Source organism: Callithrix jacchus, chromosome 19, assembly GCF_049354715.1.
Source record: "Callithrix jacchus isolate 240 chromosome 19, calJac240_pri, whole genome shotgun sequence".
NCBI classification, from domain to species: Eukaryota; Metazoa; Chordata; class Mammalia; order Primates; family Cebidae; genus Callithrix; species Callithrix jacchus.
In genome coordinates, this window is record NC_133520.1 from 41,346,237 (window position 1) to 41,373,328 (window position 27,092).

The 27,092-nt window shown below is 42.6% G+C and overlaps 1 protein-coding gene, 1 long non-coding RNA gene and 1 other non-coding gene across 15 annotated transcripts in view; 1 reads left to right on the forward strand and 2 right to left on the reverse strand.

The window, feature by feature from the left end:
* Positions 1–1,791: 1,791 nt before the first annotated feature.
* On the reverse strand, positions 1,792–13,575 carry COX20 (cytochrome c oxidase assembly factor COX20). Of its 13 annotated transcripts, XR_013529936.1 has the most exons (6): positions 13,143–13,575; positions 12,380–12,415; positions 5,329–5,443; positions 5,131–5,194; positions 4,613–4,686; positions 1,792–4,043 (listed from the first exon to the last, which is right to left on the reverse strand). XR_013529936.1 is itself a non-coding variant. In XM_078357197.1 (5 exons), the coding sequence occupies exons 1-5, from the start codon at positions 13,182–13,184 to the stop codon at positions 3,979–3,981; spliced, it is 360 nt and encodes a 119-aa protein (XP_078213323.1). In that variant the 5' UTR covers positions 13,185–13,222; the 3' UTR covers positions 1,792–3,978. The 13 variants fall into 13 exon arrangements, 4 of the variants coding, with proteins under 4 accessions (XP_078213323.1, XP_078213324.1, XP_017822177.1 ...); XR_013529937.1 differs by lacking the exon at positions 4,613–4,686 and having other exon boundaries at positions 1,792–2,168; XR_013529939.1 differs by lacking the exons at positions 4,613–4,686; positions 12,380–12,415 and adding an exon at positions 12,585–12,743 and having other exon boundaries at positions 5,131–5,190.
* Positions 9,301–9,402, reverse strand: LOC118149589 (U6 spliceosomal RNA). The gene has a single exon (XR_004737165.3). It is a non-coding gene; the product is annotated as a U6 spliceosomal RNA (small nuclear RNA).
* Positions 13,314–27,092, forward strand: part of LOC144580433 (uncharacterized) — a 28,463-nt gene continuing 14,684 nt past the window's right edge. The window contains exon 1 of the long non-coding RNA XR_013529946.1: positions 13,314–25,936. This is a non-coding gene — a long non-coding RNA (uncharacterized LOC144580433). The remainder of the gene's footprint in view (positions 25,937–27,092) is intronic.

Consider the following 27,092-nt stretch of genomic DNA (forward strand, 5'->3'; position numbering starts at 1 on the left):
CATAAATCCACAGAAGAGGAAATATTCATTTCAAAAATAAGCTTTGAATTTAGTTGGTAAGGCATATATGTTTTATTTCACATGACTTGATGGTATCAGTGAAGAAGCATTTGTATGGAAACTTAACAGTTTAAGAAGCCAATATATGCAGAGATTGATGACTTTGATACCGTCTGAGGGTGTGCCATTTAATAAATAGGCGGCTGACAACATACAGGACTTAATTCCTAGAAGAATTAACACATAACCACCCATGACGTTGACCTGTGTTTTAAAGTGAACAATAGAAACTTCTCAGAATTAGTATTTGCCTGTTAATGTTAATCAGTGTAGCCTTCTCAACATAAAAGTACTTAAATGTCCTTATTCTAGAAATTGGAAGTGTAGGACATGCAATGGTTGAAAGCACTGAAAAAATGTGTAAAACATCTGTAGTGCTCACATGAACAATACTTTGAAAACTATCTTCATGATTTTTTTGTTTTAATGGCTTCCTTTTTAAAAAACATTTTTAAAATGCTTAAAGATGGAACTTACTGTGTAAAATAAGTTGTGTAAAATGCCAGTATTTGCATGGTAGAGGATATTGGTATATTGGCCTGGCTTGATGACTACTGGACTGTTTGAAGATACCTACTTCTAAAACTTACTTTATTCCAGAGGACCACTAAAACCACAGTTACAGCAATCATTTTAATTTTCTACTTTCTTGTTAAGGTCTTCTGCATACCCAAAGAATAGTGTATATCTTTACATGACTTTTAAAGGGGTGTCTTGATCCCCATCACAGATTTTTATCTAGGAATAGAAGGATTCAAACCCTATTTGATCCCTAGCTCTTTGCTGAAAAGCGCATAAACAGGAATCCTGAATTTATTATATAGACCTCCTCGCATTATGTAATCGAAGCAAAGGGAAACCAGCGATGGAGTAGAGGTACGTAGACTAAACAGATGCTTGCAAATCAAACAATGCTACGCAGGGACAGTCACATTTTCCTGTTAAATCACAAGTCCAGAGAAGAGCTAGTTAATTTTAAATTCCCCGAGGTCCTTTTACTGAGATTGAAAAGCACAAGTAGTCAAGGAAAACCAAAGAGGGTGGGCGAGGGAAGGGGGAAGTGCATAAAGCACTTGTTTTTAAAAGTAGGTATGATAGATAAGCCACAAGAGGTTTTTAAGACGACTAATAACCATAATTCTATTTTAATCAGCTATTTAGCTGGTACCTACTGCTATATCACCTAGTGTGACATTTTGGAATTAATGGAGCAATGAAGAAAGCTGTACTTGAAGGTTCCAAGTGGTCATGGAAGGTAGGTCACTCTCAGTTTGAAATTGGAAGGTGTGAAAGCTTGGATGAGAAGGGAAGGGGAACCTCGACTATCTTTTAGTGAACATTTGGTAATTTGGTCTAGCATTTATTGACTATTTTGTGCCAGATACTTGGATGAAAATGTAAAGATAAAAATGGCCAAGGTTTTTGCCAACGAGACACTTAGGCTGTATGTGATTGTACCAGACACTGGTGATGGACAGAAGTGCTAAATACTGTAACAGATAAGACAGAGTGGTGAGAACTTAAAAGGTGATTGTAATTCTCAGAGGCTAGTGAGCAAAATAATGGAAAGTTAGAGGAGGTGAAAAGGCATTCCAAGTGAAATGAAAAGTTTGAGTGTTGGCATGGATATGGTATAAAGGTCATAGTGCATTGAAGGTTTGGCAAAGAAACTAAATACAGTTTGAATGTAAAGTTGGATAGGAAGGTAGAAATTTAATGGAGAGACTGGAACTGTCTTAACACTTTTATTGAGGGTGGGTGTTACAGACTTCAGTAAATGTATGAATACACTTTGTAAAACCTTAATAGCACAAGAATAAAAATTACTAGTGATCATGTAAATACCTGAAACATTTATAATCCAACCAAATGTGTTACAACTTTGTTTTCATCCAGGTTTCCAGTTTATGCAAACTTCTGCTGTGAAAATGAGCTAACCTTGTTATTGGTGAAGGCATTGGAAATTTTGCCAGCCAAGAGAGCTTCTCTCTTATTCAGGGTAAGATGTCACTGCAGCATGCTAGCACTGGAAGGGACCTGTTATACGTTATATATGTCAGGCATCAGCCCTCCATGTCCTCCAGTTCCTCATCCTTGGATTCAACCAACTGTAGGTTGAAAATACTGGAGGTTAAAAGCCAAAAAATAACACTGTAACAAGAGAAGTTTAAAAACACATGGTAAAATAACCATATTTACATAGCATTGTAAGCAATCTAGAGATGATTTAAAGTATATGGGAGAATGTATATAAATTTTTTTTCTTTTAAGACAGAGTCTCACTCTGTTACCCAAGCTGGAGTGCAATGGTGCAATCTCCGCTCACTGCAACCTCCGACCCCCGGGTTCAAGAGATTTTTGCGTGTCTGCCCTCCCAAGTAGCTGGGACTATAGGCATGCACCACCATGGCGAAACCTTGTCTCTTCTAAAAATAAAATTTTTGTATTTTTAGAATGGTTTTGTCATATTGGCCAGGCTGGTCTTGAACTCCTGACCTCAGGTGATCCACCTGCCTTGGACTCCCAACGTGTTGGGATTACAGGCGTGAGCCACCACGCCCAGTGGAATTTTTTAAAGTTATTTGGTTATGACCAATTTGGATAATATAGACTGCATGCAAGTTTGCTTTGTGCCACTAAGAGTGGGCAAACTGTCTTTTCCTTTTTGTGAATCAGTCAAACTTCTCCCTCTGTGTGTTTGATAAACCACACATCCTCTGCGTCACAACCCTTCTAGCGACAGCTGCAAGAAAAGGTGGGCATGGGAGGGAAAATGCTCTTGTGAGTTGAACTGGAGCAAGCTCCACTTTTCTTTAGAAAAATACATAGATCAAAATATAATTTCCTTCCTCGCTGTTTCTGACTTCTATGATACATCAAAATAATAGGACCAGTAATGCCACAATCCTGTTGACTGCAGGTATCTTCCTCCCAGTATTTCTTGTAAGCATTTCTTAAGGATCTAGCTTGTGTTGTGTTATTAATAGATTTTCTTAGTGTACTGATTAAAACCAGAAATAACTTCATTTTCCTAGAAAGGGAGAGTTTCTCCTGGATGAATAAATACTGAGGATTTAGTTGGATGCTGAGGCTATTCTTGTAATTTAAGTAATATTTTAATGGGAGCAGCTGATTGACTCAAATGGATTGTTTACATTAAGAAGAATTAATTCTGCAATACTTTTTCTATTCCATCAGTCTCCCAAACAAGTTCCATGTGCGTATTTAAATTCAGAACTAAACTAATTATACTTAAAAATTAAAACCCTGAATACCTCCCAAAAAATGTTTAGGGCAGTGAAAAACAACTCTTTGGGAAGATGACTCAAATTCTAAGAAATGAGAAAACACTGTCAAATGACGAATACATTTAAAAAGTGATTTGCAAAGTGATAAAATCCCTTAGTTTTGAATCTTGTGAGGACATTAGCTGCTACAAGAAGCCAGTAAGTATTCGCTTGCTTTTAATGGGATCCTAATAAGGCTGAGGTTTTTGTTAAGGGAAGTTTACTTATCATTAAACTCCGAACTTATTACAAGGAAACTCTTTCCAAGTACATTAAACACTAGGGCTTTTTTTTAACACTAGGTTTTTATTGGCCTCACTGCCAATAGATTCTGTTCACGTTTTGTAAGATGTAATAATCCGATACTGGCAGTAGATACAGGGCCAGAATAATTGCCAAGTTTTCATTCCATACAGTGTGGGAAAAAAATGACTACAACTTAAACAAACTTTATTTACTTGATTGACAGCTTATTGTACATGAAATGTTCTATGTGGTTGATCTTAGCTGCATTCACACTGACTTCAGGGAGTCTGGTTTTCTATGCTCAAGGTTGTTCAATTGCTGCTGTTACCGTTGTTTTGTTTTCTTTCAGGATCGAGGTGGGTACCTTCATATAGTAACTTATTTTTCATTCCTTGTCTGGTAATTCTTTGCTGGATTTTTTGCTTTGCATAATTATACCTACAATGAAACCTTGGAAGAAAAGAATATGAAAAAATTATTAATACAAAGTCCTACGGAAATTAATTTATGGAATTTCTCTATAAATCAAACAAAACGTAAATACTTACAGATGACTACCCTGAGACTGAAAACAATGATTGTTCTAATTTGGAGTGCTATTTTTGGGCAGTTTTGGTGTTAGAATACCTATCAACACATTCTTTTTTATTATGAAATAGAAGGATATCTACATAACAATTTGTAAAGTGATAAAATCCATTAGCTTTTTTCCTTTCTTTTGATGGGGATAGGCGGTGGCTCACCTCCGGTGGATTGCCCTCCCGCTCCCAAGATCCAACTATGAGCTTTTTAAAAATCCATTAGTTTGGCTGGGTGCGCAGTAGATCATGCCTGTAATTCCAGCATTTTGGGAAGCTGAGGCGGGCAGATCACGAGGTCAAGAGATCGAGACCATCCTAGCCAACATGGTGAAACCCCCGTCTCTATTTTAAAAAAAAATGCAAAAATTAGCTGGGTGTGGTGGCGTGCGCCTGTAGTCCCAGCTACTCAGGAGGCTGAGGCAGGAGAATTGCTTGAACCTGGGAGGTGGAGATTGCAGTGAGCCGAGATGGCGCCACTGCAGTCCAGCCTGGCACCTGGCGACAGAACAAGACTGTTCAAAAAAAAAAAAAAAATCCATTAGTTTTAAGTCTACTGATGGCATTGGTTATTAAAAGAAACTAGTAAGTATCTGCTGTATGCTATGTCTACATAAAATGATTTCTGTCACCTTAAATCATAAATATTTGAGATTCATCCACATTTTATATTCACTCATCAATAGTTGTAAACACGTTCTTAAGGTAAGGGAAAAGGTTGAGGCTTTCCTATGTGAGGTGTAGATACCACAGCTTTCTTTTTAGTGAATGTCTGATATCATGCATTTATCTGTTCAAGCATTTTAAGACAGATTTCCATGAAAATGTCCTTAAAAATCAAGATTCATTCTTCACTGAGGGTGAGAATCTCCCACTGGGAGATTGCTCTGAAAAGCGTGTGCTTTTTGAATTAGATAACGTTATAATCATGCATGTTCTTGAATACGTAGCAAACATACCAGCATCCCAAAGTCACCAAGATAAATCCTCCTACTCCAACATCACATGATCTTCTAATTCTACCTGTCAAAAAATAGGCATAACCACTATAATCAGAATTGCATTTTATATACGTTAGTTACTCCATCTAGGAAAAGACAGCTAATAACATAAATGCTTTTTTAATACATAGAAAAATAAAAAGCACAGATACTCACTAGTTAACAAAAAATGTCCAAAGCCAGCCACAACAGATCCTAATGAACCATATAGTATTGAATCCCGGGCACAGGGAATATTTTCAACGTCTAAAATTCCTAGGAGTTTAAAGGGCTAGAATAAAAAAAAAAAAAACCCTAGATTGAGTAAGGAAGTTATTTTATTTTAGGGTGGTTTGACAACAGTTACACCATTTCTTTTGTTTTAGTTCAGAGTTTAAAGTAGAATAGACCATGTGACAACCTAAATCAGCTTGCATTGTATTTGTCCAGCTTTGGTATGCAGTCTGAATCTTTAAATCTGGAAACCTTAAAAATTGGACCAGAAAACCCTAAGCAATACGGTAACATTGAGCTATATCTTAATTTGCTAACCACTTGACTTGGAAATAGGAAACATTTTATTTTATGAGCTTTTTAAATGGGTTTATTTAGGAATATGGCTATTACTGAAATTGGAAGCAGCACAGTTTGCTTTAGTAACTCCAATAATTTGGGAAGCAGAAACAGGAAAATCATGTTTGCTTATGTAGTGCTGTTTAAAATTTCCCTAATAATTACCTTTCAGGTTTTATTAACTAGGCTAACATCAACTGTGGTTGTAATAAATATTTCATGTTAAGATAAACATGGGCAATATATCCAGCTCTTCTAGTCTGTTTTCTTGCCTGTGAAGTGAGGTTGCACTTGATTATATTTGATTCTTTGTTCATAATACATGGTAATGACAGCCAGGTATGGCAAAAATCCTGGGAATCCAGAGAGCTGGATTTTTGTCTCAGATCTGCCACTAACTTTTGTATTCTATAGGTTATTTTAACCTCCATGGTCTCAATCTGTAAAATGAACAGGTTGGTTTAAATGATTGAAGTTCCTTTACGTGCTAAAATGACTTATTTTTCTACAGTCTTGGTTGGATTTATGTATTTCTTTTTCCCAATATGTTTAACTGAGATGTCTGTCACTCTAGGGCGGCGAGACAGACATTTAAAATTAACAGTCACACTGTTGAACTGGCATTTCTGTTAACACAAAAGTTTAGAAAACTCGTAACTGTTTTCTAAAGTGTATAGAAAGTTTTCAGTAAGACGGCTTTTAAAAGGAACCACTGTCCATTTAAAGGTTTCATAGTATTGTTTGGGGCAAGACATTAAACCAGAAGAGGATTCTGTAGGATGAGGTGATACCTAGAAAAGAAATGGGGAAAGGACAGTAAAAGGCAAGTCAGATTAAAGGTTGAAACATGAAGATACTCTCAATTGTATTTCTGCCTACATTTGCTTCTTTGGCTGAAGCAGCTGCTGGAAAAGAATGTGATTTGGTTCATAATAAAGTAAAAATTATTTGCTCTCTTGGATCATGCTATGTCATTTCTTTCTTTTCCCCCCTCCCATCTGGCTCCCTGCCCCTGCCTAACATAGGATTGCTTCAAAGCTTTTTAGTACAGTTCTTCACATTACCAAGAGGTTCCAAGAGGTTGGGGGATTTCACTTAACAAAAAGACTTTCTCCTATTGGCTTGAAAGCACAGGGGACACATGATCATGGGGACAGTGTGCTATGCAGATAGGGAATGCTGGACTTTGCGCTCCTGTCCAGGGCTATAGCTGTAAACTATTTCCCCAAGGATTGGATGCTGGGGCCAGAGGGTTAGTACCAGTTTTATCTAGTCTTGGGTGCAAAGATGCAGGTGTGAGATCAGCTTCTACCACAGAGTAGAACAAAGTTGTTTTTTTGTTTGTTTTGTTTTTTTTTTTTTGAGACACAGTTTCTATAGTCTCCGCTTCCCAGTTCAAGCAATAATTCTCCTGCCTTAGCCTCCCCAGGAGCTGGGACTACAGGTGCATACCACCACACCCAGCTAATTTCTTTATTTTAGTAGAGACAGGGTTTCACTGTGTTGGTCTCGATCTCTTGACCTCGTGATAGCCCACCTCAGCCTCCCGAAGTGATGGGATTACAGGTGTGAGCCACTATGCCTAGCCTAGAACTGAAGTATTTCCTAGTCCTACGCTAAGATTCTGATCAGATCCATGATGGACCATGGGATGTTTTTTCTCTTAAGGCCATCAGATTGGGGAAACACTGATTTAGAAAATTTTATTGCAAACAGTAGAATATCTCAGCTGTCTTTAAAGGCAAGTATCTAAATAGAAGCTATGCAATCTATTTAAAATTGTGTCTTCTAACACAAAGCCACCCCCCAGCAAAACTATCTGGTCTAGAATAACAGTGGTTGATCTCATAATTAAGAGCTGCTGGTTGTGGGGGGGATATTTGTGCCAAGATCTCTTGTCAGATTACCTCGGAAACACTAATAAGTGTTGGCAGGAGTGGAGGCAGAAAAGTCAGTTTGACACCAAAAGCCTATGCGATCCATTGTGCCAAACAACATTACTAAGAACCAAGGGGGGTCCAAAGTGGCTCCCGCCGGAGGTCATGGCGCTTGCGAAGGCGAGGTCATCAGTTCAAAGCTAACCTGAGCAACCTCGTAAGCTCAAACTGATTGGCAAAAAATAAGAAAAATAACCAAGGTCTGGAGGGTTCCGTGGGAGCTTTCCAGTTGTCACACATCTAAGGAGAAATACCACTAAGTAAGTATGCAATTTTTATCAAAACTGGGGAAGAATATACCAAGACTTATTTTAAGATGGCAATTTTCCCTTTCATTAGACAATCGTCAGCCTCCTGGTAGAGCTGGAGGTCAGACTACTAGTGACTTGGAGCGTGTATACCTTAAGGTTACACAGCTGTCATGCATGCTCAGAAATGGAGATGAATAAAGGATCCCAGGCATAGCTTCCTGTGAAGTCCTCGGTTTATATACAGAAATAATCTGCCCATAATATGCATGCCCTTAACATTTCTATCCCTTAAGTAGCATGCAAACTTAAGGTTTAATTCTTGCCACTAACAAATGTTAGATATTTTTAAAGCTTGGATTTAGAAAAGCAGCTTTACCAACTCATCTTGATGGATCTAAGGAAAGCTCAAGAGATTTTCAAGCCAGAATGTCAATACTGGATAGAAACAGATCTGATCAAATTATAGCCAGTTGTCTATCTTCCACCACTAAATCTGCTTCAGTGCCTGTATTTGCCTTTTCTCTGGTTGCAAAGCATGAATTGGCCTTACACCCTATCTAAAACTTGAAGGGACCACAGGCAGGAAGACCAGTTAGGAGGTTAAACAGGTGAGGGCCAGGCGTGTTGGCTCACGCCTGTAATCCCAGCATTTTTGTAAGGCTGAAGCGGGTGGATCACCTGAGGTCAGGAGTTCAAGACCAGCCTGGCCAACATGGCAAAATCCTGTCTCTACTAAAAGTACAAACATTAGCCAGGCATGGTGGCACATGCCTGTAATGCCAGCTACTTGGGAGGCAAAGGCAGAATCACTTGAGCCCAGGAAGTGGAGGTTGCAGTGAGCAGGGATTGCACCACCACACTCCAGCCTGGGCACCCGCTCCGTCTCACACACACAAACCCTCTGTACACCTGTCTCCCCAGCCGGCCTCCTAAACTACCATCCTGGTTTTCTGCTGCCTTTGATAGCAAAACTAGAGTCTAGGTGTGCTTTTCTATTTAAAACCTCCCATTCTCCCTTTAACTCGCTTGCTTTATTAGTGAGGCGTCTGTCCACTGAACGCCACTTGACACCACAATCAAGGTCTCTGAAAGACATCCACTTTGCAGTCTGTCTGCCTCTGCATCTCAGCATATGTGGCACAAACTATCATTTGTTTTTGGAACTATTTTTACTTGGCTTCAAGTACAACATCTCATGGTTTTCTATTTCATTGAATTTTTGCTGCTGTTTCCTCTTTCACAGTGCTGATTTTGAAGTGCCACTTTTAACCTCTTGTGGAATTTCGTCTCTTCCTAGGTACCTCAAGGCTTTCAGTTAAATGCTATTAAATGCCCCCAGATTTCTAGATCAAACCCTAATCTCTCCCAACTTCAGCCTCATCCCTCTGCTTACTGAACCACACTTTAAAAAAAAATATTGTTATGCTTGTGCAGGGGCCATGCTAATCTCTGTGTCGTTCCAATTTTAGTGTATGTGCTGCCGAAACCACACTTTTATGTATAAAAAGCACCTTGTACCTAGTATTTGCAAAATAATTTTCACCTCCAAACCTGCCTCTTAATGGCACACTACTCAACCCATTTGATTCCTTTACCAAATCCATGTTCAATATATTAGCAATTCTGGAAGGATCTGCATTCAAAACGCATCCTGAACCAAACCACTGCCCACCAACCTCATTGCTAATACAGGCTGAGCATCCCGGACCCAAAATGCTCCAAAGTCGACAGCTTTTTGAGCACTGATAGGACACCAAAAGAAAATGCCTTTTTTCTTAAATTTGGGAAGCTCAACCTGTACTATCAAATGACCATCTATCAACAGTTACCTGTTAGATCTTGATTTTATTCATAAACGTGTATCAGATGACTATAATAAACCCGCCTTGGCTCTCAATTATGCTTAGATTCTTTCTGAGCTGGAGTCCCACTCTGTTGCAGGCTGGAGTGCAGTGGTGCAATCCTGGCTCACTGCAACCTGTGCCTCCTGGGTGGGTTCAAGTGATTCTCAGGCCTCAGCCTCCCGAGTAGCTGGGATTACAGGGAGACACCACCACATACAGCTACATTTTGTATTTTTAGTAGAGATGGGGTTGCACCAGGTTGGCCAGGATGGTCTCGATCTCCTGACCTTGTGAGCCACCTCGCTCGGCATGCTCAGATTCTTACCGTTGCTCCAAAGGCCCCACATGACCCTGTGCTCTTTCAGCTCCCACTCTAGTTCACTAGCCCAGGCACAGCGGCTTTACAAGTGGCCTCTAGCAAACCGAGATGATTACTGAACACATGCCGCCGTTCTCCTAGGTCTTGGCATGGGCTGGCTCAGTGAGCAAGTCTTGCTTACCGATTCCCCAGGAGAATGTCAGCTCCTTAAAGGGATTTTTCCTGTCTTCATCAGTCTAGTGCCTAATACTCAGTAGATACTCTGTAAATATTTTTTGAATGGGTGAATTAAGAATTTACCTGAATATGAATTTACCTGTATGTACCAAATTTCACATTTTAAAGTTTCTTGAAGGACAAGAATGTGGCAGAGGATGGTTTTCAGGGGCTAGTTCTATTAAGGTATGCCAGCTTGGTAATTCGCATTTTTACTTTAGGTTTACTAATTCTTTTTTTTTTTTTGAGATGGAGTTTCGCTCTTTTCACCCAGGCTGGAGTGCAATGGCGCGATCTCGGCTCACCGCAACCTCCGCCTCCTGGGCTCAGGCAATTCTCCTGCCTCAGCCTCCTGAGTAGCTGGGATTACAGGCACACGCCACCGTGCCCAGATAATTCTTTGTGTTTTTAGTAGAGACGGGGTTTCACCATGTTGACCAGAATGGTCTCGATCTCGTGATCCACCCGCCTCGGCCTCCCAAAGTGCTGGGATTACAGGTTTGAGCCACCGTGCCTGGCCAGTTTACTAATTCTTATAATAAAATAATCCTTTTCCCTGAGTTGTGCTGGAATGATCACTGGCAAATTTTTTTTTTTTTTTTTTTTTTGAGATGGAGTCTCCCTCTGACACCCAGGGTGCAGTGCAATTGGGAGATCTCGGCTTACTGCAACCTCTGCCTTCAGGGTTCAAGTGATTCTTCTGCCTCAGCCTCCCGAGTAGCTGGGGCTATAGGCACACACCATTGTGCCCAGCTAATTTTTGTATTTTAGTAGAGACGGGGTTTCACGATGTTGGCCAGGATGGTCTCCATCTCTTGACCTTGTGATCTGCCCACCTCGGCCTCCCAAAGTGCTGGGATTACAGGGATGAACCACTGCACTCGGCCCAAAATTCTTTTTTAAAACATCACCACAGGCTTCCTTTCCGCCATTACCTTGGGCTGTTAATTAGTCATAGCTTATATTAATTTAATTAGCTTTTTGATGAGCTCTGATAGGTACTGCTGTTTCATGAGCAATTTCTTTTGGCTTCCCACATCTATGCTGTTTTGAGACTTATAATTATTCTTCATTTCAACAACTACAATATTGTTTTGCTACGTACTGATGAACCAATTAAATAGGTCAATGTTGATCTTTTTTTTTCCATTAAGTTCTTTTAAAAAAAATTTCCAATGTATTAAACCACCTTTATGACCTTTAAAAACAGCTGTTATCTCCTATCCAAAAGTCCCATTCAAGATTCCAGTGTTTATCACGAAGCTGAATCTAGGATTTACTGTGTGTAGTTATGGTACATGAAATATACAGTTTCAAACAAGGATTTTTTTTTTTTTTTGAGACAGAGTTTCGCTTTTGTTGCCCAGGCTCGATCTCAGCTCACTACAACCTCCACCTCCTGGGTTCAAGCAATTCTCTTGCCTTGGCCTCCCTCCCAACTGGGATTACAGGCATGTGCCACCATGATCGGCTAATTGTTTTGTATTTTTAGTGGAAACAGTGTTTCTCCATGTTGGTCAGGTGGGTCTCGAACTCCCAACCTCTGGTGATCCACCCGCCTTGGCTTCCCAACAGGCATAAGCTACCACCGCGCCCGCACAAGTTTTTTTTTTTAAAAAAAACACTAAATGTATTCTAAATGGGCAGGGGACGGGACAGTAAAAACAGATGAGGCACCAGTAGTACTATGTAACTTGACAAAACTTGTTTGATGTTAAATTATGAAAACAATTTATACAGGATTTGTTAATATTAACTATAAGATCTTATGTCTTGGCCAAATTTAGCCCGCCAGAGAAGCAAGCCAGAGCAACAAGTGAGCAAAATTTCCAAGCTGAGAGAATATTTTAAAAGTATATGTCATTATCTGGAAAGTATATATTAGGAGCCATTTAGCACATAGTGCGTCTTCTATAAATATCTGCTCATGATTAGCCAATGTTACATCTCCATAATTTATACTAAAATACTTTTTTTCTCTTGCATTATCCTTTTCTGAACACCTGTTCTGCCCTGAGGATATAAATTGGGTTCCCAGCTCTTAATAAGGAGCCCATGCAAAGACAAAGACAAAGGATCATTTATTACCTTCCAATACGATCAACGTAATGACGTACAAGATCCCTGGGAAGATGGGGAAAGCAGTTAAGTCATCTTTGGAAAAACAGGAGCCCTTCCGGGGAGAGCGTTGCGTTTAGCTTTATTATACCAAGAATTTGGGTTTATCCTTAGAGAGAGAGGATGGGCGGCTGGAACTGGATGTTAGGCAGAGGGATGAAACTGTCCAGCTTACCGGTTGGAAAGGACCGGCGGACAATAGTGGAAGGTGGACTGAGGAGACGGCATCGAGACGGACACCAGCTAGGGAGGCCACTGGTGACGGGGGAGGAATCTCAACCCTTCAATTCAACGTAGTACGATCAAGTCATCCCTCAGCAATTACTGTCTCCCTCTACACTCAATGTAACGAATACAGCGTTAAAGACAAGGCACCTGCTCAGGGAGCTTTTTAGTCTCTACTATTAGCCTTTACTAGCAAATTACAGCGCAGTGCCCTTAGCAAACTAGAGTTCTCGCCAAAAGATTCTGCACTGTTAGCTTATTTCATAGTGACTACTACTGGTCCCCTTCTCCCTCTAGTTTTGGTCAATTTTGTCCCCGCAACTTAGATTAAAATGTCTAAAATGTCCATTAATAGAACTAGGAACAGTTCAAATAGTTTCAAGCCCAGGGGTGGCAGAGAAGCCAGGGACACGCGCTCCGGGCCTAGGAGCTCCGCGGAGGCCGTCCTTACCCACCGCCCACCCCGTTCTCCCACCCGCGGGGCGCGCCCCGCCGGCCACTGGGTTACCTTCCGCTTCGCGGGCTCGTCGGGCTCCGGCACGGCGGCCATGGGGACGACTCCGCGCCTCCACCAGCCCTGCGCGGCCTGGGCCACCAGAGCTGCAGCCCAGCCCGCGGCGCCCCTCCCTGTCCCGCCCCCGCGCGCCGCCGCCTCCCGCCCCGTCCCCACGCGCCGGCCGCCATTTTAGGAAACGTTCCTAATGCTCCGCAGTGGCCGCGCCGGCGCCTAGGGTGCGAGGTCCTTTGTTCCATCGAACGGGTCACACTTTCTCCCCAGCCCGGCACACAGCCAGCAGGGCCGGGAGCGCAGAAGGAGAAGGGTTCGGAAAAGACACCGGCTCCCTGATTCCTGGTAGGGCGGGGCGGAACCGAGCCAGACTGCTCCACTTCTCGCCCCACCCCCCCGCACTCCGTCCCAACCGCCATTTTTAACCGTCTCCGGCGCGCGCTCTCGCTCACGTGCACGAGCGCCGGGCGCGCGCCGAGGGGTGGGGCCGTGGCGGAGAGAGCGGGCGCGGCGCTGCTGCTTTGTCCCGCGGGGTTGGCCCCGCCGCGGGGGTCGGCCCGGCCCCGGCCCACCGGCCCGGAAGTCGCTCCGCGCTGGCTCGGCGGCCCTCGTCCCCTAAGTGTCCTTTGTCCTTCCGGCTACGGGACGAGCCCTTGGTGCCCAGGCGGCCCCACTCCGCCCCAGCAGCCGTTTAGTCCCCGGTGCCTGCCTCGCGCAAACGGGGCTCCGACGCCCACCCCACTTCCTCCTCCCTGTTATGGTTTCATTACCAAGTGGCTTTAAAATAGCACCGCGCAGTTCTCCTGAAGGAGACTGGGGACAAAATGGAGGGAGCAGCTCGCTAATGTACATGCGTCAGGACGTTGGTGTCCGCGGGGAGGGTGCGCAGGGGACGAGGTCTTGCGACGTTCCAGGAAAGAAGGCTCTGCGGCGGGCATTTTTGATGTGAAGTCGTGTTCCACGTTTCCCTCCTCCCTTCCACTGCGGCATAAGGAGAAACAAAATACTGCATGTTGGCGAGCCCCGTCGAGAACGCGTGCTTGCAAGATCGAGCCCATTTTTCAGCGGTCACAATAACGCAGTTGTTTCTAGTATTTGATTTTTCCCCTTCCACCTGACGCCTCCTTTATTTCTGTACTTCTACGTTTCACGTTTAGGCTGTGTGTGTTTCGAAGGGCACTCCTGGGAGACTGGACTCGTAGAGGATGTCGTTGTGCAGAGTCATGCAGCTTTGAATGATGCTGCTCGCTGGCACGCAGCACTCCATGTTAACGACGCTGAATTCATACTAGTGCCGCTCATTGGGCGGTTTTTTAATCCGTAATGACCTGACTTTCATGCCCATTTAATACCTTTCTGCAATGCCAGTAAAATACACAATATGTGATATGTATTTATGTGTCAGAATTAATGTTTTTAAAGTGAGTTTTTTTTTGTTTTTTGAAATTGGAGTTAGAAACTACATACTACTCTGCTGTTTGCTAGGGAAAAGAAAAACGTCACCCTACTGGTGATACCCTGCCATTTCTGGATTCTCAGCTGAAATTCTAATGCTAACTATGCTTTGAACTCCAGGTCTGAAAGGTAGTGTTTAAGGCAGTAATATTCCTTGAAGGAGGGAGAAATTCTTTTGAAAATTTCCAGGAAAACTGGAAAATTACCGGGTAAAACACGACCGAGCTATCCTATTTTACGTTTTATTGTGACTTTGAAAAATTGCCAGAGTACACACTGTAGGGGTCCATTTCATTTGTCTGTGAGAATTATTTTCATATGGATGATTATTTTATTTTATTTTGTTTTATTTTTTGAGACAGTCTCACTTCGTTGTCCAGACTGGACTGCAGTGGTGTGATCTCAGCTCCCTGCAATCTCTGCCTCCGGGTTCAAGTGATTCACCTGCTTCAGCCTCTGAGTAGCTGGGATTACAGGCACATGCCACCACAACCTGGTACATTTTTGTATTTTTTTGTAGAGATGGGGTCTCTCCATGTTGGCCAGGCTGGGCCTCAGACTCCTGACCTAGGTGATCCTCCCGATTCGGGCTTCCAAAGTCATGGGATTACAGGCCTGAGTTACCGCGCCTGGCCTATTTAAAAATTTTTATTTTCACAAAATTACATAATACTTACATTTTTAATTGTTTAACAGTTAAAGAATGGAAAGTAAAACTGACTTATTTCTCTCCTCTTTTTTTTTTTTTTTTTGAGACGGAGTTTCCATCGTTACCCAGGCTGGAGTGCAATGGAGCGATCTCGGCTCACCGCAACCTCCGCCTCCTGGGTTCAGGCAATTCTCCTGCCTCAGCCTCCCGAGTAGCTGGGATTACAGGCACGCACCACCATGCCCAGCTAACTTTTTGTATTTTTAGTAGAGATGGGGTTTCACCATGTTGACCAAGATGGTCTCGATCTCCTGACCTCGTGATCCACCCGCCTCGGCCTCCCAAAGTGCTGGAATTACAGGCTTAAGCCACCACGCCCGGCCCTTTCTCTCCTTTTTAAAGAATATATTACTAACAGTTTGATGTCTCTTTCTAAACTCTTCTTTTTCCTTCTTCTTAAAAAAATGTTATTTGTAGAGACGTTGGGGGTGAGAGGGGCGGGTCTCACTACGTTGCCCAGGCGGGTCTCAAGCTCCTGGACTGAAGTGATCCTCCTGTCTCACCCTCCCAAAGTGATGAGATTACAGACATGAACTATGGAGCCTGGCATTTTCTTTCTTTCTTTTCTTTTCTTTTTTGAGACAGAATTTCACTCTTGTTGCCCAGGTTGGAGTGCAATGGCGTGATCGGCTCACCACAATCTCTGCCTCTCAGGTTCAAGCGATTTTCCTGCCTTAGCTTCCCGAGTAGCTTGTATTACAAGCAGGCACCACCATGCCTGGCTAATTTTCTATTTTTAGTAGAGATAGGGTTTCTCCCTGTTGGCCAGGCTGGTCTCAAACTCTCAACCTCAGGTGATCCGCCCACCTTGGCCTCCCAAAGTGCTGGGATTACAGGTGTGAGCCACCACGCCCGGCTGGCTTTTTCTTAATTAAATATTATCACATGAATACATATATTTTGTCTTCATTAAAACAGCACGGGAATATAATAGGTAGAAAATGAAGGGCTCTCTGTCACACTTGCCTCCACGCCTATGTATACATGTACCTGTATGTGACACGTAGCTAAAGCAACACTGCACTGCCTCATTTGCACTCAGTAATCTACTTTTTGCCCTGTGTCTGGGGATTTTCTGATGTATGTACCACAGATACACTCATTCATCTTCATGACTGCTTGGTAACCCTTTCAGTATGTTCTTTGATTGACGTTTCAAGTTTCCATTTTTTGTTAACCCCCCAAAAGTGCTTCAGTAAGCATCCTTATGCGTGCATAGATATCCGTACATGTTCTGTATTTCTGTAGGGTGAATATCTGGAAGTTCAACAACTGATTTAAAATGTAATACATACTGCTAATTTGTCCTCCAAAAAATACTGTCAATCTGCGGTCTCCCACAAACTATATGAGAGTTACCTTTTTCCTCATCATTTCAACACCTCATATGTTCACATTTTTTAATTTGGGGGAGGGTGGGCATGATGGCTCACCCCTGTAATCCTCTTACAGTTTGAGAGGCCAAGGCAAGAGGATCTCTTGAGGCCAGGAGCTTGAGACCAGCCTAGGCAAAAAAGTGAGACACCTCACCCCCAATCTCTGTCAAAAAAAAATTAGCATGGCTCAGTGGCATGTGCCTGTAAATCCCAGTTTTGGGGGGTGGTTTGGGGATGGCTGAGGCAGGAGGCGCATCACTTGAGCCCAGAGTTTGAGGATGCAGAGCTATGATTGTGCCACTGCAGCCCAGCTTGGGTGACAGAGCAAGACCCTGTCTCTAAATAAATAAGTAAAATGGGTTGTGTATGTGATTGTCTTGTTCAAGCAGCTCTTTACAGTTGTAGCTTTTAGTCCTTATGTATGTAATGAATGTATTCGGCACGTTCACTTACTGGTTGTTTTCCTTTATGGGGTCTTTTATTTCTCAAGCATTTTAACTCTTTTCCTGGTGCAGTCAAATCCGTCGGTGTTTCCTTTTATGGGGTTTGGTCTAGTGAGTTGCTTCAGTGGGCGTCCTTGACTCATAATGAAAACATGCTTTCAGGATTTTGAAAATAATAATCCTATAGTCCCTTTCTCATTCATAATTTTGAATATTTTTCTTCGAAAAAGACCAACTTTTGGTTTTACTAAGTCTATTTTTTAATTTAATTTTATATTTTACATTTTTAAAAGTTTACCTGATATATTCTATTGTGTTTTTTTTAGCTTTTTGAATTGACTACTTCATTGACTTATTCTCCATCTTGTTTGGTTTGTAGTGAGTGTAGTTATGACTATAAAATTCCCTCTGGGGTCATTTCATCATTTGTTATATCAGATTATCATAGAGGTGATGTTCCCATTATTTCCTAAATTTTGTATAATTTCAGCTTTTATTTCACAAGTGAGTATGTTTGGGTGTGCTTTCGTTGTTCATTTCTAATTTTTGTTTTATTTTGTCTTACACTGTGACCTGTTCATTTCTGCTTTTGGGAGTTTATTGATTGTATATGATGTGTGTGTGTGGTCTTACCTAAGAGATGTTATTTCTGACCTGGTGTGGTTTCTCGTGCCTGTAATCCTAGCACTTTGGCAGGCTGAGGCCAGTGGATCACTTGAGGTCAGGAGTTCGAAACCAGCCTGGCCAACATGGTGAAACTCCTGTCTCTACGAAAAATACAAAAAGAAGCTGGGCAGGGTGGCTCACGCCTGTAATCCTAGCACTTTGGGAGGCCAAGGTGGGTGGATCACCTGAGGTTAGGAGTTCAAGACCAGCATGGCCATCATGGTGAAACCCCATCTTTAAAAAAAAAAAAAATCAGCTGAACATGGTGACATGTGACTGTAATCCCAGCTACCCTGGAGGCTGAGGCACGAGAATCATTTGAATCCATGAGGCAGAGGTTGCAGTGAGCCAAGATCGCCCCACTGCACTCCAGCCTGGGCAGAAGGAGGGGCCTCCATATCAAAAAAAAAAGAGAGAGTTATTTTGTTCATGTTACATGGGAATTTGGAAAGAATGTTCATTCTCTATAATAGCATTAAACCAAGCTTATTGTAATATGTTGTATATTATAGATACGTAAAATATAATAGCATTCAATCAAGCTTATTATCATTCAACCGTCTTTGTATTGTGACGGTTTTTCATTGCAAGCAGCGGGCTCTGACTTTAGTTATCACGAACAAGAAAAAGAGTTCCCCTATTGGGAGGATGTGGAGAAACTTAACTGAATTGAAGGGAAAGTTGAAGAGCCAGGTCTGGAAAAGGACAGCATCCTGGACAGGTCTAGGGCTCTAGATCACAGGAACAAAACGAGTGGCTCTGCAGGATTCCCTGTTGGGACTCACGGCAGTCTGATGCCTGCTATTGTGCTTTGCGTTTTTACCGTGTTGTCTTGTGAGACTTACTCCCTGTGTGTCTGGCGGAGGATACAAGTTATGATTCCAGGCCGGGCACGGTGGCTCACGCCTGTAATCCCAGCACTCTGGGAGGCCGAGGTGGGTGGATCACTTGAGGTCAAGAGTTCAAGACCAGCATGGCCAACTTGGCAAAACTCTGTCTCTACTAAAAATACAAAAATTAGCCAGGGGTAGTGGCATGTGCCTGTAATCTCAGCTACTCCGAAGGCTGAGACAGGAGAATGACTTGAATCTGAGAGATGGAGGTTGCAATGAGCCGAGCTCGCACCACTGCACTGTAGCCAGGGTGATAGAGCAAGACTGTCTCAAAAAAATAAAGTTAGGGTTCCAGAGCCTGGAGTGAGGTGGTCATGTAGCCCAGTGGCGGGCAAAGTCAGGAAAACCCTTCTCTTAAAGGGGTGCTTCCCTCCCGCTGGCTGAAAGTCTCCTGGCACAGTGTCAGGAGACCTATCCCAGAGAGCTGTGGTTATCTACAGGTTCCAGGATGGGCGGAAGGGAAATAGGGGTGCCACTTTAGGGGTTGGGAATGGGGACCCTGCTGGCAAAACTTACTTTTTGAGGTTGCTCTGGCTTTTGTAGGGTTGTTTTTAATCAGGTATGTCGAGTTTAGAAATCAATGTGATTCCAAGCGTCTTATACTCAGAAAATTTTCACTGTTTGGGCTTGTGCTGCTGCATTATCCTGGCTTCCCAGCAGTTATCAGCTTATTTATATATATGCATTTATATACATAATAAATAATAATTGTATACTTATATCAATTTATATGTAATATATGTATAAATATATATTTTTTTCTGTTTGAGACAGGTCTTGCTCTGTTGCTCAGGCTGGAGTGCAGTGGTGCGATCTCAGCTCACTGCAGTCTCTTCCTCCTGGGCTCAGGTGATCCTCCCACCTTAGCCTCCTGAATAGCTAGGACTACAGGCACACTTCACCATGCCAGTTTAGAGAAGGGTTTTGCCATGTTGCCCAGGCTGGTCTCAAACTGCTGAGCTCCAGTGATCCACATGCCTCGCCTTCCCAAAGTGCTAGGTTAGAGCTTCAGCCACGATGCGAGGCCTTTTATATTCCTTTTGTCATTTCAGTAGGTTTTGGAGGAAAGGGTGATAGAAGTCTGTGTTGAGTCATCTTCTGTAACCAGAAGTCTGCCTGAGTAGTATTTGTCTGTGTGTGTGTACTTGCATGAGTGTGTGTCTGTGTGTAAGTCTAACAGTACTACAGGTCTTATAAAGAAAACCAGCTGGCCGGGCGCGGTAGCTCATGACTGTAATCCCAGCACTTTGGGAGGCCAAGGCAGGTGGATCACTTGAGGCCAGGAGTTCAAGATCAACTTGGCCAACATGGTGAAACCCTGTCTCTTACTAAAAATACCAAAATTGGCTGGGCATGGTGGTGGGCACCTGTAATCCGAGCTACTCAGGAGGCTGAGACAGGAGAATCACTTGAACCTGAAAGACGGAGGTTGCAGTGAGCCAAGATTGTGCCACTGTACTCCAGCCTGGATGACAGAGCAAGACTCTGTCTCAAAAAAAAAAGCCCACCGTTTTCTGTCTGCATGCGTCTCTCTCCTCTGGAGTTCTGCACCAGGCAGGTAACAACTTTGTTCTCTTTTGGCCCTTTCTTCTGCCAGTTTACCTTCATATTTCTAAATAAATGTTCATTCTGTGATGTCTTTATTTTTTCATTTGAGGTGTTATCTATTGATAATGAATGTGTAGCTCCCTTTTCTGCCCCCTTCTCCACCCTCATCCTCTCTGTGGTTACGTCGCATTTAAATAAGGTGAAGCAGCATTCAGTGTGTGCATTGTCGTGATGGTGTAAATAGTGCTCGTAGCTGAGCCATGCACGGCACTATGATTTCATTTCTTGCACAACTTTTTCTTATTCCTGGAGTTAACAACTTTCGTTGATTTGTTTAATTTTGTTGAAGCCAACTCGTACTGGCTCCTGAGAGCCAGTTGTGGGCATCCCTTGCCAGCTCTGCATTCCAAAGGTGGTCGTTTGAAATCAGCTACAGTGGAAGTATTTATGCCACAGAAATCAATCAATGCTACAAATCAGGGCCTCTTGTTTTTTGGGCTTTTTGTTGTTATTTTTCAGAGAAATAGTTTACCAATACACCACCGAATGTACCTACCCATTTTTCCCTGGAAATTCTCTCACAGTTATAAAACTCTCCACAATATGGTCAAATGTATCACATGATCCACCTGTCAGTATTTTTTCTGGGAAACATCTCCTCTGGAGTTTCTCTCCTACTCCAGTCTATGATGGCTGCTTTCTTCTCTCTCTCTCTCTCTCTCTCTCTCTCCCCCCCCTCCTCTCTCTCTCTCTCTCTCTCTCTCTCTCTCTCTCTCTCTCTCTCTGTCTCTCTTGCTCTCTCTCATTCTCTCTGTCTCTCTTGACAAAGTTTCCCTCTTGTTACCCAGGCTGGAGTGCAATGGTGCAACCTTGGCTCACTGCAACCTCCACCTCCCAGGTTTAAGCGATTCTCTTGCCTCAGTCTCCCTAGTAGCTGGGATTACAGGCGGGTGACATGACACCCAGTGAATTTTTGTATTAGTAGAGATGGGGTCTTACCATGTTACTCAAGACTGGTTTCGAACTCCTGACCTCAGATGATCCACCCGCCTTGGCCTCCCAAAGACCTGGGATTACAGATATGAGCCACCGCTCCCGGCTGATGGCTGCTTTCTAAGACTGATTCCCACTTGTCCTGGAGGTTCTTATAACCTCATGATGAATCACCTGCCCCTGCATTCCACGTTCTTCTCTTTCTTCGTTTACACCCTCATTTTGGAGAAGAGTATCTTTCAGTAAATTCCTGGAAAACGGTTGCAGAGAAGGTAAATTTTTTTTTTTTTTGAGACGGAGTTTCGCTCTTGTGACCCAGGCTGGAGTGCAATGGCGCGATCTCGGCTCACCGCAACCTCCGCCTTCTGGGTTCAGGCAATTCTCCTGCCTCAGCCTCCCGAGTAGCTGGGATTACAGGCACGCGCCACCGTGCCCAGCTAATTTTTTGTATTTTTAGTAGAGACGGGGTTTCGCCATGTTGACCAGGATGGTCTCGATCTCTTGACCTCATGATCCACCCGCCTCAGCCTCCCAAAGTGCTGGGATTACAGGCGTGAGCCACCGCGCCCGGCTGGTAAATATTTTAAGATCTCGTATGCCCCAAAATATTTTTGCTCCTTTCAACTTCAGTACCTGGTTAAAACTGCAATTCTGGAATTATTCTTAATAGAATGACTTTCCCTCCTAGACGTAAAGCAATCTTCTCCATAACCATAATGCTGTTACCACAGCTAAGAAAACTAGCAGTAATTCCAGAATGCGTCTAGAATGTGGTACACATTCAGAGTTCCCCAACTGTTCAAGGAAATTTTCCCAATCTTCCATTGTTTTTACACAAGGATCTAATGCTGCCTGTGGTTGCTATCTCTAGGTTTCCTTAGTCTAGGACAATCTCCCCATCTTATAATAATTTATTTATTTATTGAGACAGATTTTTGCTCTCTTGCCAGGCTGCAGTACAATAGTGTGATCTTGGTTCCCTGCAACCTCCACCTCCTGGGTTCAAGCGATTCTCCTGCCTCAGCCTCCCAAGTAGTCGTGAATACAGGTGCCCGCCACCATGCCCAGCTAATTTTTGTATTTTTAGTAGAGATGGGGTTTTGCCATGTTGGCCAGGCTGGTCTTGAACTCTTGACCTCAGGTGATCCACCTGCCTCAACCTCCCAAAGTGCTGGGATTACAGGTGGAACCACCTAGACTTGTCCTTATTATTTTTTATTTTTTGTGACATTGATTTTTTAGAAAGTCTAAGGCAGTTGTCCTATAAAATGTCCCACATTCTGGATTGTCTGTTGGTGTCATTTAACTTGTCTATCTACTATCCCTTTCTTTCCTCTAAACTGGAAGTTAAGTCTCCGGCTGCCTAATTCAGTATCAGAGCTACAAGCCTCATGTGGCTCTTGAGCCCTTGCAATGTGGTGAATAGAGCTGAGGAACTGAGTTTAAATTTCATTTCGTTTTAGTTAATTTGAATTTAAACTGAGAAGCTGACAATTCAGTGACTGGAAAAATGTAAGTATATGTGGAACAACTTGGGAGCTACATTTTCAATTGAAATTTTATGAAAGCTAAATACAGATCAAGTATTTCCAATGAAAATTTAGCATCTGAATTGAAATGTGCTTAAAGCATAAAAATACATGCTGAAAATACATGACTCAGTACAAAAAAAGAATATAATGGCCAGACCAATTCTGTTGAAATTCTTGCATAGAGCAAAAAAAAAAAAAAGGAATATAAAATATTAATTTAAAAATATGGATTACATGTTGAAATACTAATGTTTTGGACATGCTGAGTTAGTTAAAGTATGTTCTTAAGTTAATTTCACCCATGGGCTTTTGTTGTTTTGTGTTTTGCTTTCAAAAGGCAGTTACCAGAAAATTTTAAATGACATAAGTGGCTCACATATGTTTGTATTGGCATGTGTGAGTCTGGCAGTTCGATTCAATTTAGGTTAAACATTTTGGGCAAAAACACTTCTAGATGATGTATTTTGAAATGCATCACGTTGAAAGGCACATGTCAGATTGTGCTGCCATTAGCGATGCTAGCGTTGATCACTGGGTTAAGACAGAGACTGCCAGGACGCGCCATTGTGAAGATACACGTCTCCCTTGCAATCAGAAATCCATGCAAATGTCCTGTTACCAAAAATCTGTTCACCCAAGGGTTTTAGCATTTTTTGAAGATTCTTGCCTGAATCAGCGATTACACTGGAGGTTACCAAATGCCGCCAGGCATGGTGGCTCACGTCTGTAATCCTAGCACTTTGGGAGGCTGAGGCGGGTGGATCACTTGAGGTCAGGAGTTCGAGACCAGCCTAACATGGGGAAACCCCATCTCTCCTAAGAATATAAAAATTAGCCAGGCGTGGTGATGCACACCTATAATCCCAGTTACTAAGAAGCCTGAGGAAGGAGAATCGCTTGAGCCCAGGAGGTGGAGGTTGTGAGCTGAGATTGCGCCACTGCACTCTAGCCTGCGTGACAGAGCAAGACTTTATCTCAAAAAAACAAACAAAAAAAATGGTGACATTATTCTGTCAATCCACTTACTAGCTAGCACTTGTCTATAAAGAACTCCCTCCTCCCTTTCCATATACATATATCTTTATATGAAATATTTATAATTTAGTGTGTTTTAATTAATTACAGTTATTCTTTTTGTTACCCAAAGGCTTTCCTTGAACATTCTGTGGCCATTTCTTCAAGGAACTCTTGTTTGTTTCAGTGAGGATTAAGTTGCTTCTTAAAACCACTTGAGATAAATTTTTTTTAAGTATAAGAAAAACATTAAGCCCAGGCACAGTGGCTCACACCTATAATCCCAGCACTTTGGGAAGCCGATGCAGGCAGCTCACTTGAAGTCAGTAGTTCAAGACCAGTCTGGCCAACAAGGTGAAATCTCGTCTCCACTAAAAATACAGAAATTAGCCGGTTGTGGTGGTGCATGCCTGTAATCCCAGCTACCTGGGAGGCTGAGGCAGGAGAATTGCTTAAACCTGAGAGGTGGAGGCTGCAGTAAGCCAAGATCATATCACTGCACTCAAGGCTGGGCAACAGAGCGAGACTCCATCTCAAAAAACAAAAAACAAAAGAAAAAACTATTGATACAATTTTATTAAAGATAGTCACTAATGCTTTGTATATACATGTCAGTTCTATCTACATTGCTGATCCTAGAATCAAAGCATTACACCTTATTTTCCAGCCATTATTTTCTTCAATGCATATTAAAGCTATATCTTGGCTGGCCTTAGGTTTCATATCTGCAAAACAGGTTATAATACCTCTCTGAAAATGAGGACAAGAAATAGACTATGTAGAGTTCTGGGCTCATTCTTGTTGCTGTTGGCTACTCTATTTCCCTGGAGGCCCAGGCTGGGGAAGCCTCTGCTCCCTTATTATCATCAACGTCTCCCCTGTTCCCAGCTCTTTTTTTTTTTTTTAAATTTTAGTTGTCTCTGACAGAGAGACCCTGTCTCAAAAAAAAAAAAAAAAAAAAAAGTGGTGTGTTCTGTGGCTGTATGAGGGTCGTTAATCAATTTTTTCTGACATATCCATATGAATTTGTGATTAGTTGTCTCGAAGTGCATAGAGATTACTCATATTTCTAATACATTTATTAAACACTGATGAAAGGATACTTACTAACTTTTTATTTTTTTTTTTTGAGACAGAGTCTCACTCTCTCGCCCAGGCTTGAGTGCAGTGGCCTGATCTTGGCTCACTGCAACCTCTACCTCCCGGGCTCAAGCTATCCTCCCACCTCAGCCTCCCGAGTAGCTGGAATTACAGGTGCACACCACCACACCCAGCTAATATTTGTATTTTTAGTATAGGCGGGGTTTCACCATGTTGGCCAGGCTGGTCTCAAACTCCTGACTTCAGGTAGTCTGCCTGCCTTGGCCTCCCAAAGTGCTGGGATTATAGGCTGAGACACCTCATTCAGCCCGGAATACTTAATAACTTTGTAACTCATGAATATTTAAAGACTGTGACATAACTCCTTTTGCAAATTATAAAATTATTTTTTCCCACCTAAACCAATATACATTTACATTTGGTTTATATGTGTATATAAAAACATGCACATTTTATCTGGGTGTCGTGATGCACACCTGTAATTCCAGCTGTTCAGACGGCTGAGGTGGGAGAATCGCTTAAGCCTGGGAAGTGGAGGTTGCAGTGAGCTGAGGCTGCACCATTGCACTCCCACCTGGGTGATAAAGCGAGACTCTTTCTCCAACAAAAACAAAAAAAGACCGATATTCACTAACTGAATAATTGCATAACCTTAAACAAATCTCTTAACGTCCCTGACTCAACATCACCCTGTGAGAGAGAGACTCTAATACCTCATTTTACAGAGGAGGAAACAGAGCCAGTGAGGTCCAGTGACTGGATTAAGGTGACAGAGGTGGGGTGTGGCTGTGGGTTCAAGGTGCTGGCAAGAAGTCCCCAGCTGCCAGCCCCTCAGTGGCCCGCACTACCTGCCATCTCAAACAATGGTATAAACCCCAGTGTTAATACAGTCTAAGGTACTACTTCTTTTTCTTTCTTTCTTTTTTTTTTTTTTTTTTTGAGATGGAGTTTGCTCTTGTTGCTCAGGCTGGAGTGCAGTGGCGTGATCTCGGCTCACCACAACCTCCGCCTCCCGGGTTCAAGTGATTCTCCTGCCCCAGCCTCCCACTTAGCTGAGACTACAGGTGCGTGCCACATGCCTGGCTAATTTTTTTTATATTCTTAGTAGATACGGGGTTTCACTGTGTTGGCCTGCCTGGTCTCAAATTCCTGACCTTGTGATCCACCTGCCTCAGCCTCGCAAAGTGCTGGGATTACAAACATGAGCCACCACGCCTGTAATCCTTTTGTCACTAGGGTTAACATTTTTAATGTTATTATTTCAAAATGGAGTTTTCCTCTAAAGTACGTGGTTTTCACAAAGTTTGTTGAAATCGTCAAGTATGCTTTTATTCATATGGGGACTTTTTTTTTTTTGGTCAAAACTCGGGTCTAATTTTAAATTGAAAGTGGATTGAGAAAGAGGATTTTAAGTGGACGTTTCTTTACAGCACCCTTTGTGGAACTCCTGTTTTGCATTTAGAATGGGAAAATTGTATTTGAAGGCGAATTTTCAAAGGCACGAGATGTCAAGTCCTAACCCTGAGAACCGTTTCCCTGGCAGTAATGCCAGCTAATTAAATTTTAAAAAAGGGAAGACAAAAGGAGAAAAAGTTAAACATAACAGCAAACAGTTAGGGAGCCACTGAACTTCTGTGCAAACTTATTTAGGTTAATTTTGTTTGTTTTTTGAGATGGGGTCTCGCTGTGTTGCCCAGGCTAGAGTGCAGTGGCGTGATCTCACTCACTGCAAGCTCCACTTCCCAGGTTCAAGCGATTCTTTTGTCTCAGCCTCCCAGGTTGCTGGTACTACAGGCGCCCACCACCATGGCCGGCTAATGTTTATATATATATATATATATATATATATATATGTAAATTTTTTTTTTTTTGAGATGGAGTTTTGCTCTTGTTACCCAGGCTGGAACGCAATGGTGCGATCTTGGCTCACCGCAACCTCTGCCTTCTGGGTTCAAGCGATTCTTCTGCCACAGCCTTTGGAGGAGCTGGGACTACAGGCGTGTGCCACCATGCCCAGCTAATTTTTGTACTTTTAGTAGAGACGAGTTTTACCATGTTGACCAGCATGGTCTCGACCTCTTGACCTTGTGAGCTGCCCACCTCAGCCTCCCAAAGTGCTGGGATTAAAGGTGGGAGACCCTGCACCCAGCCAGACTATCCATTCTTATGGTTATTTCTTGGTTATATGCTAAACAAGGGGTGGGTTATTCATGCCTCCCC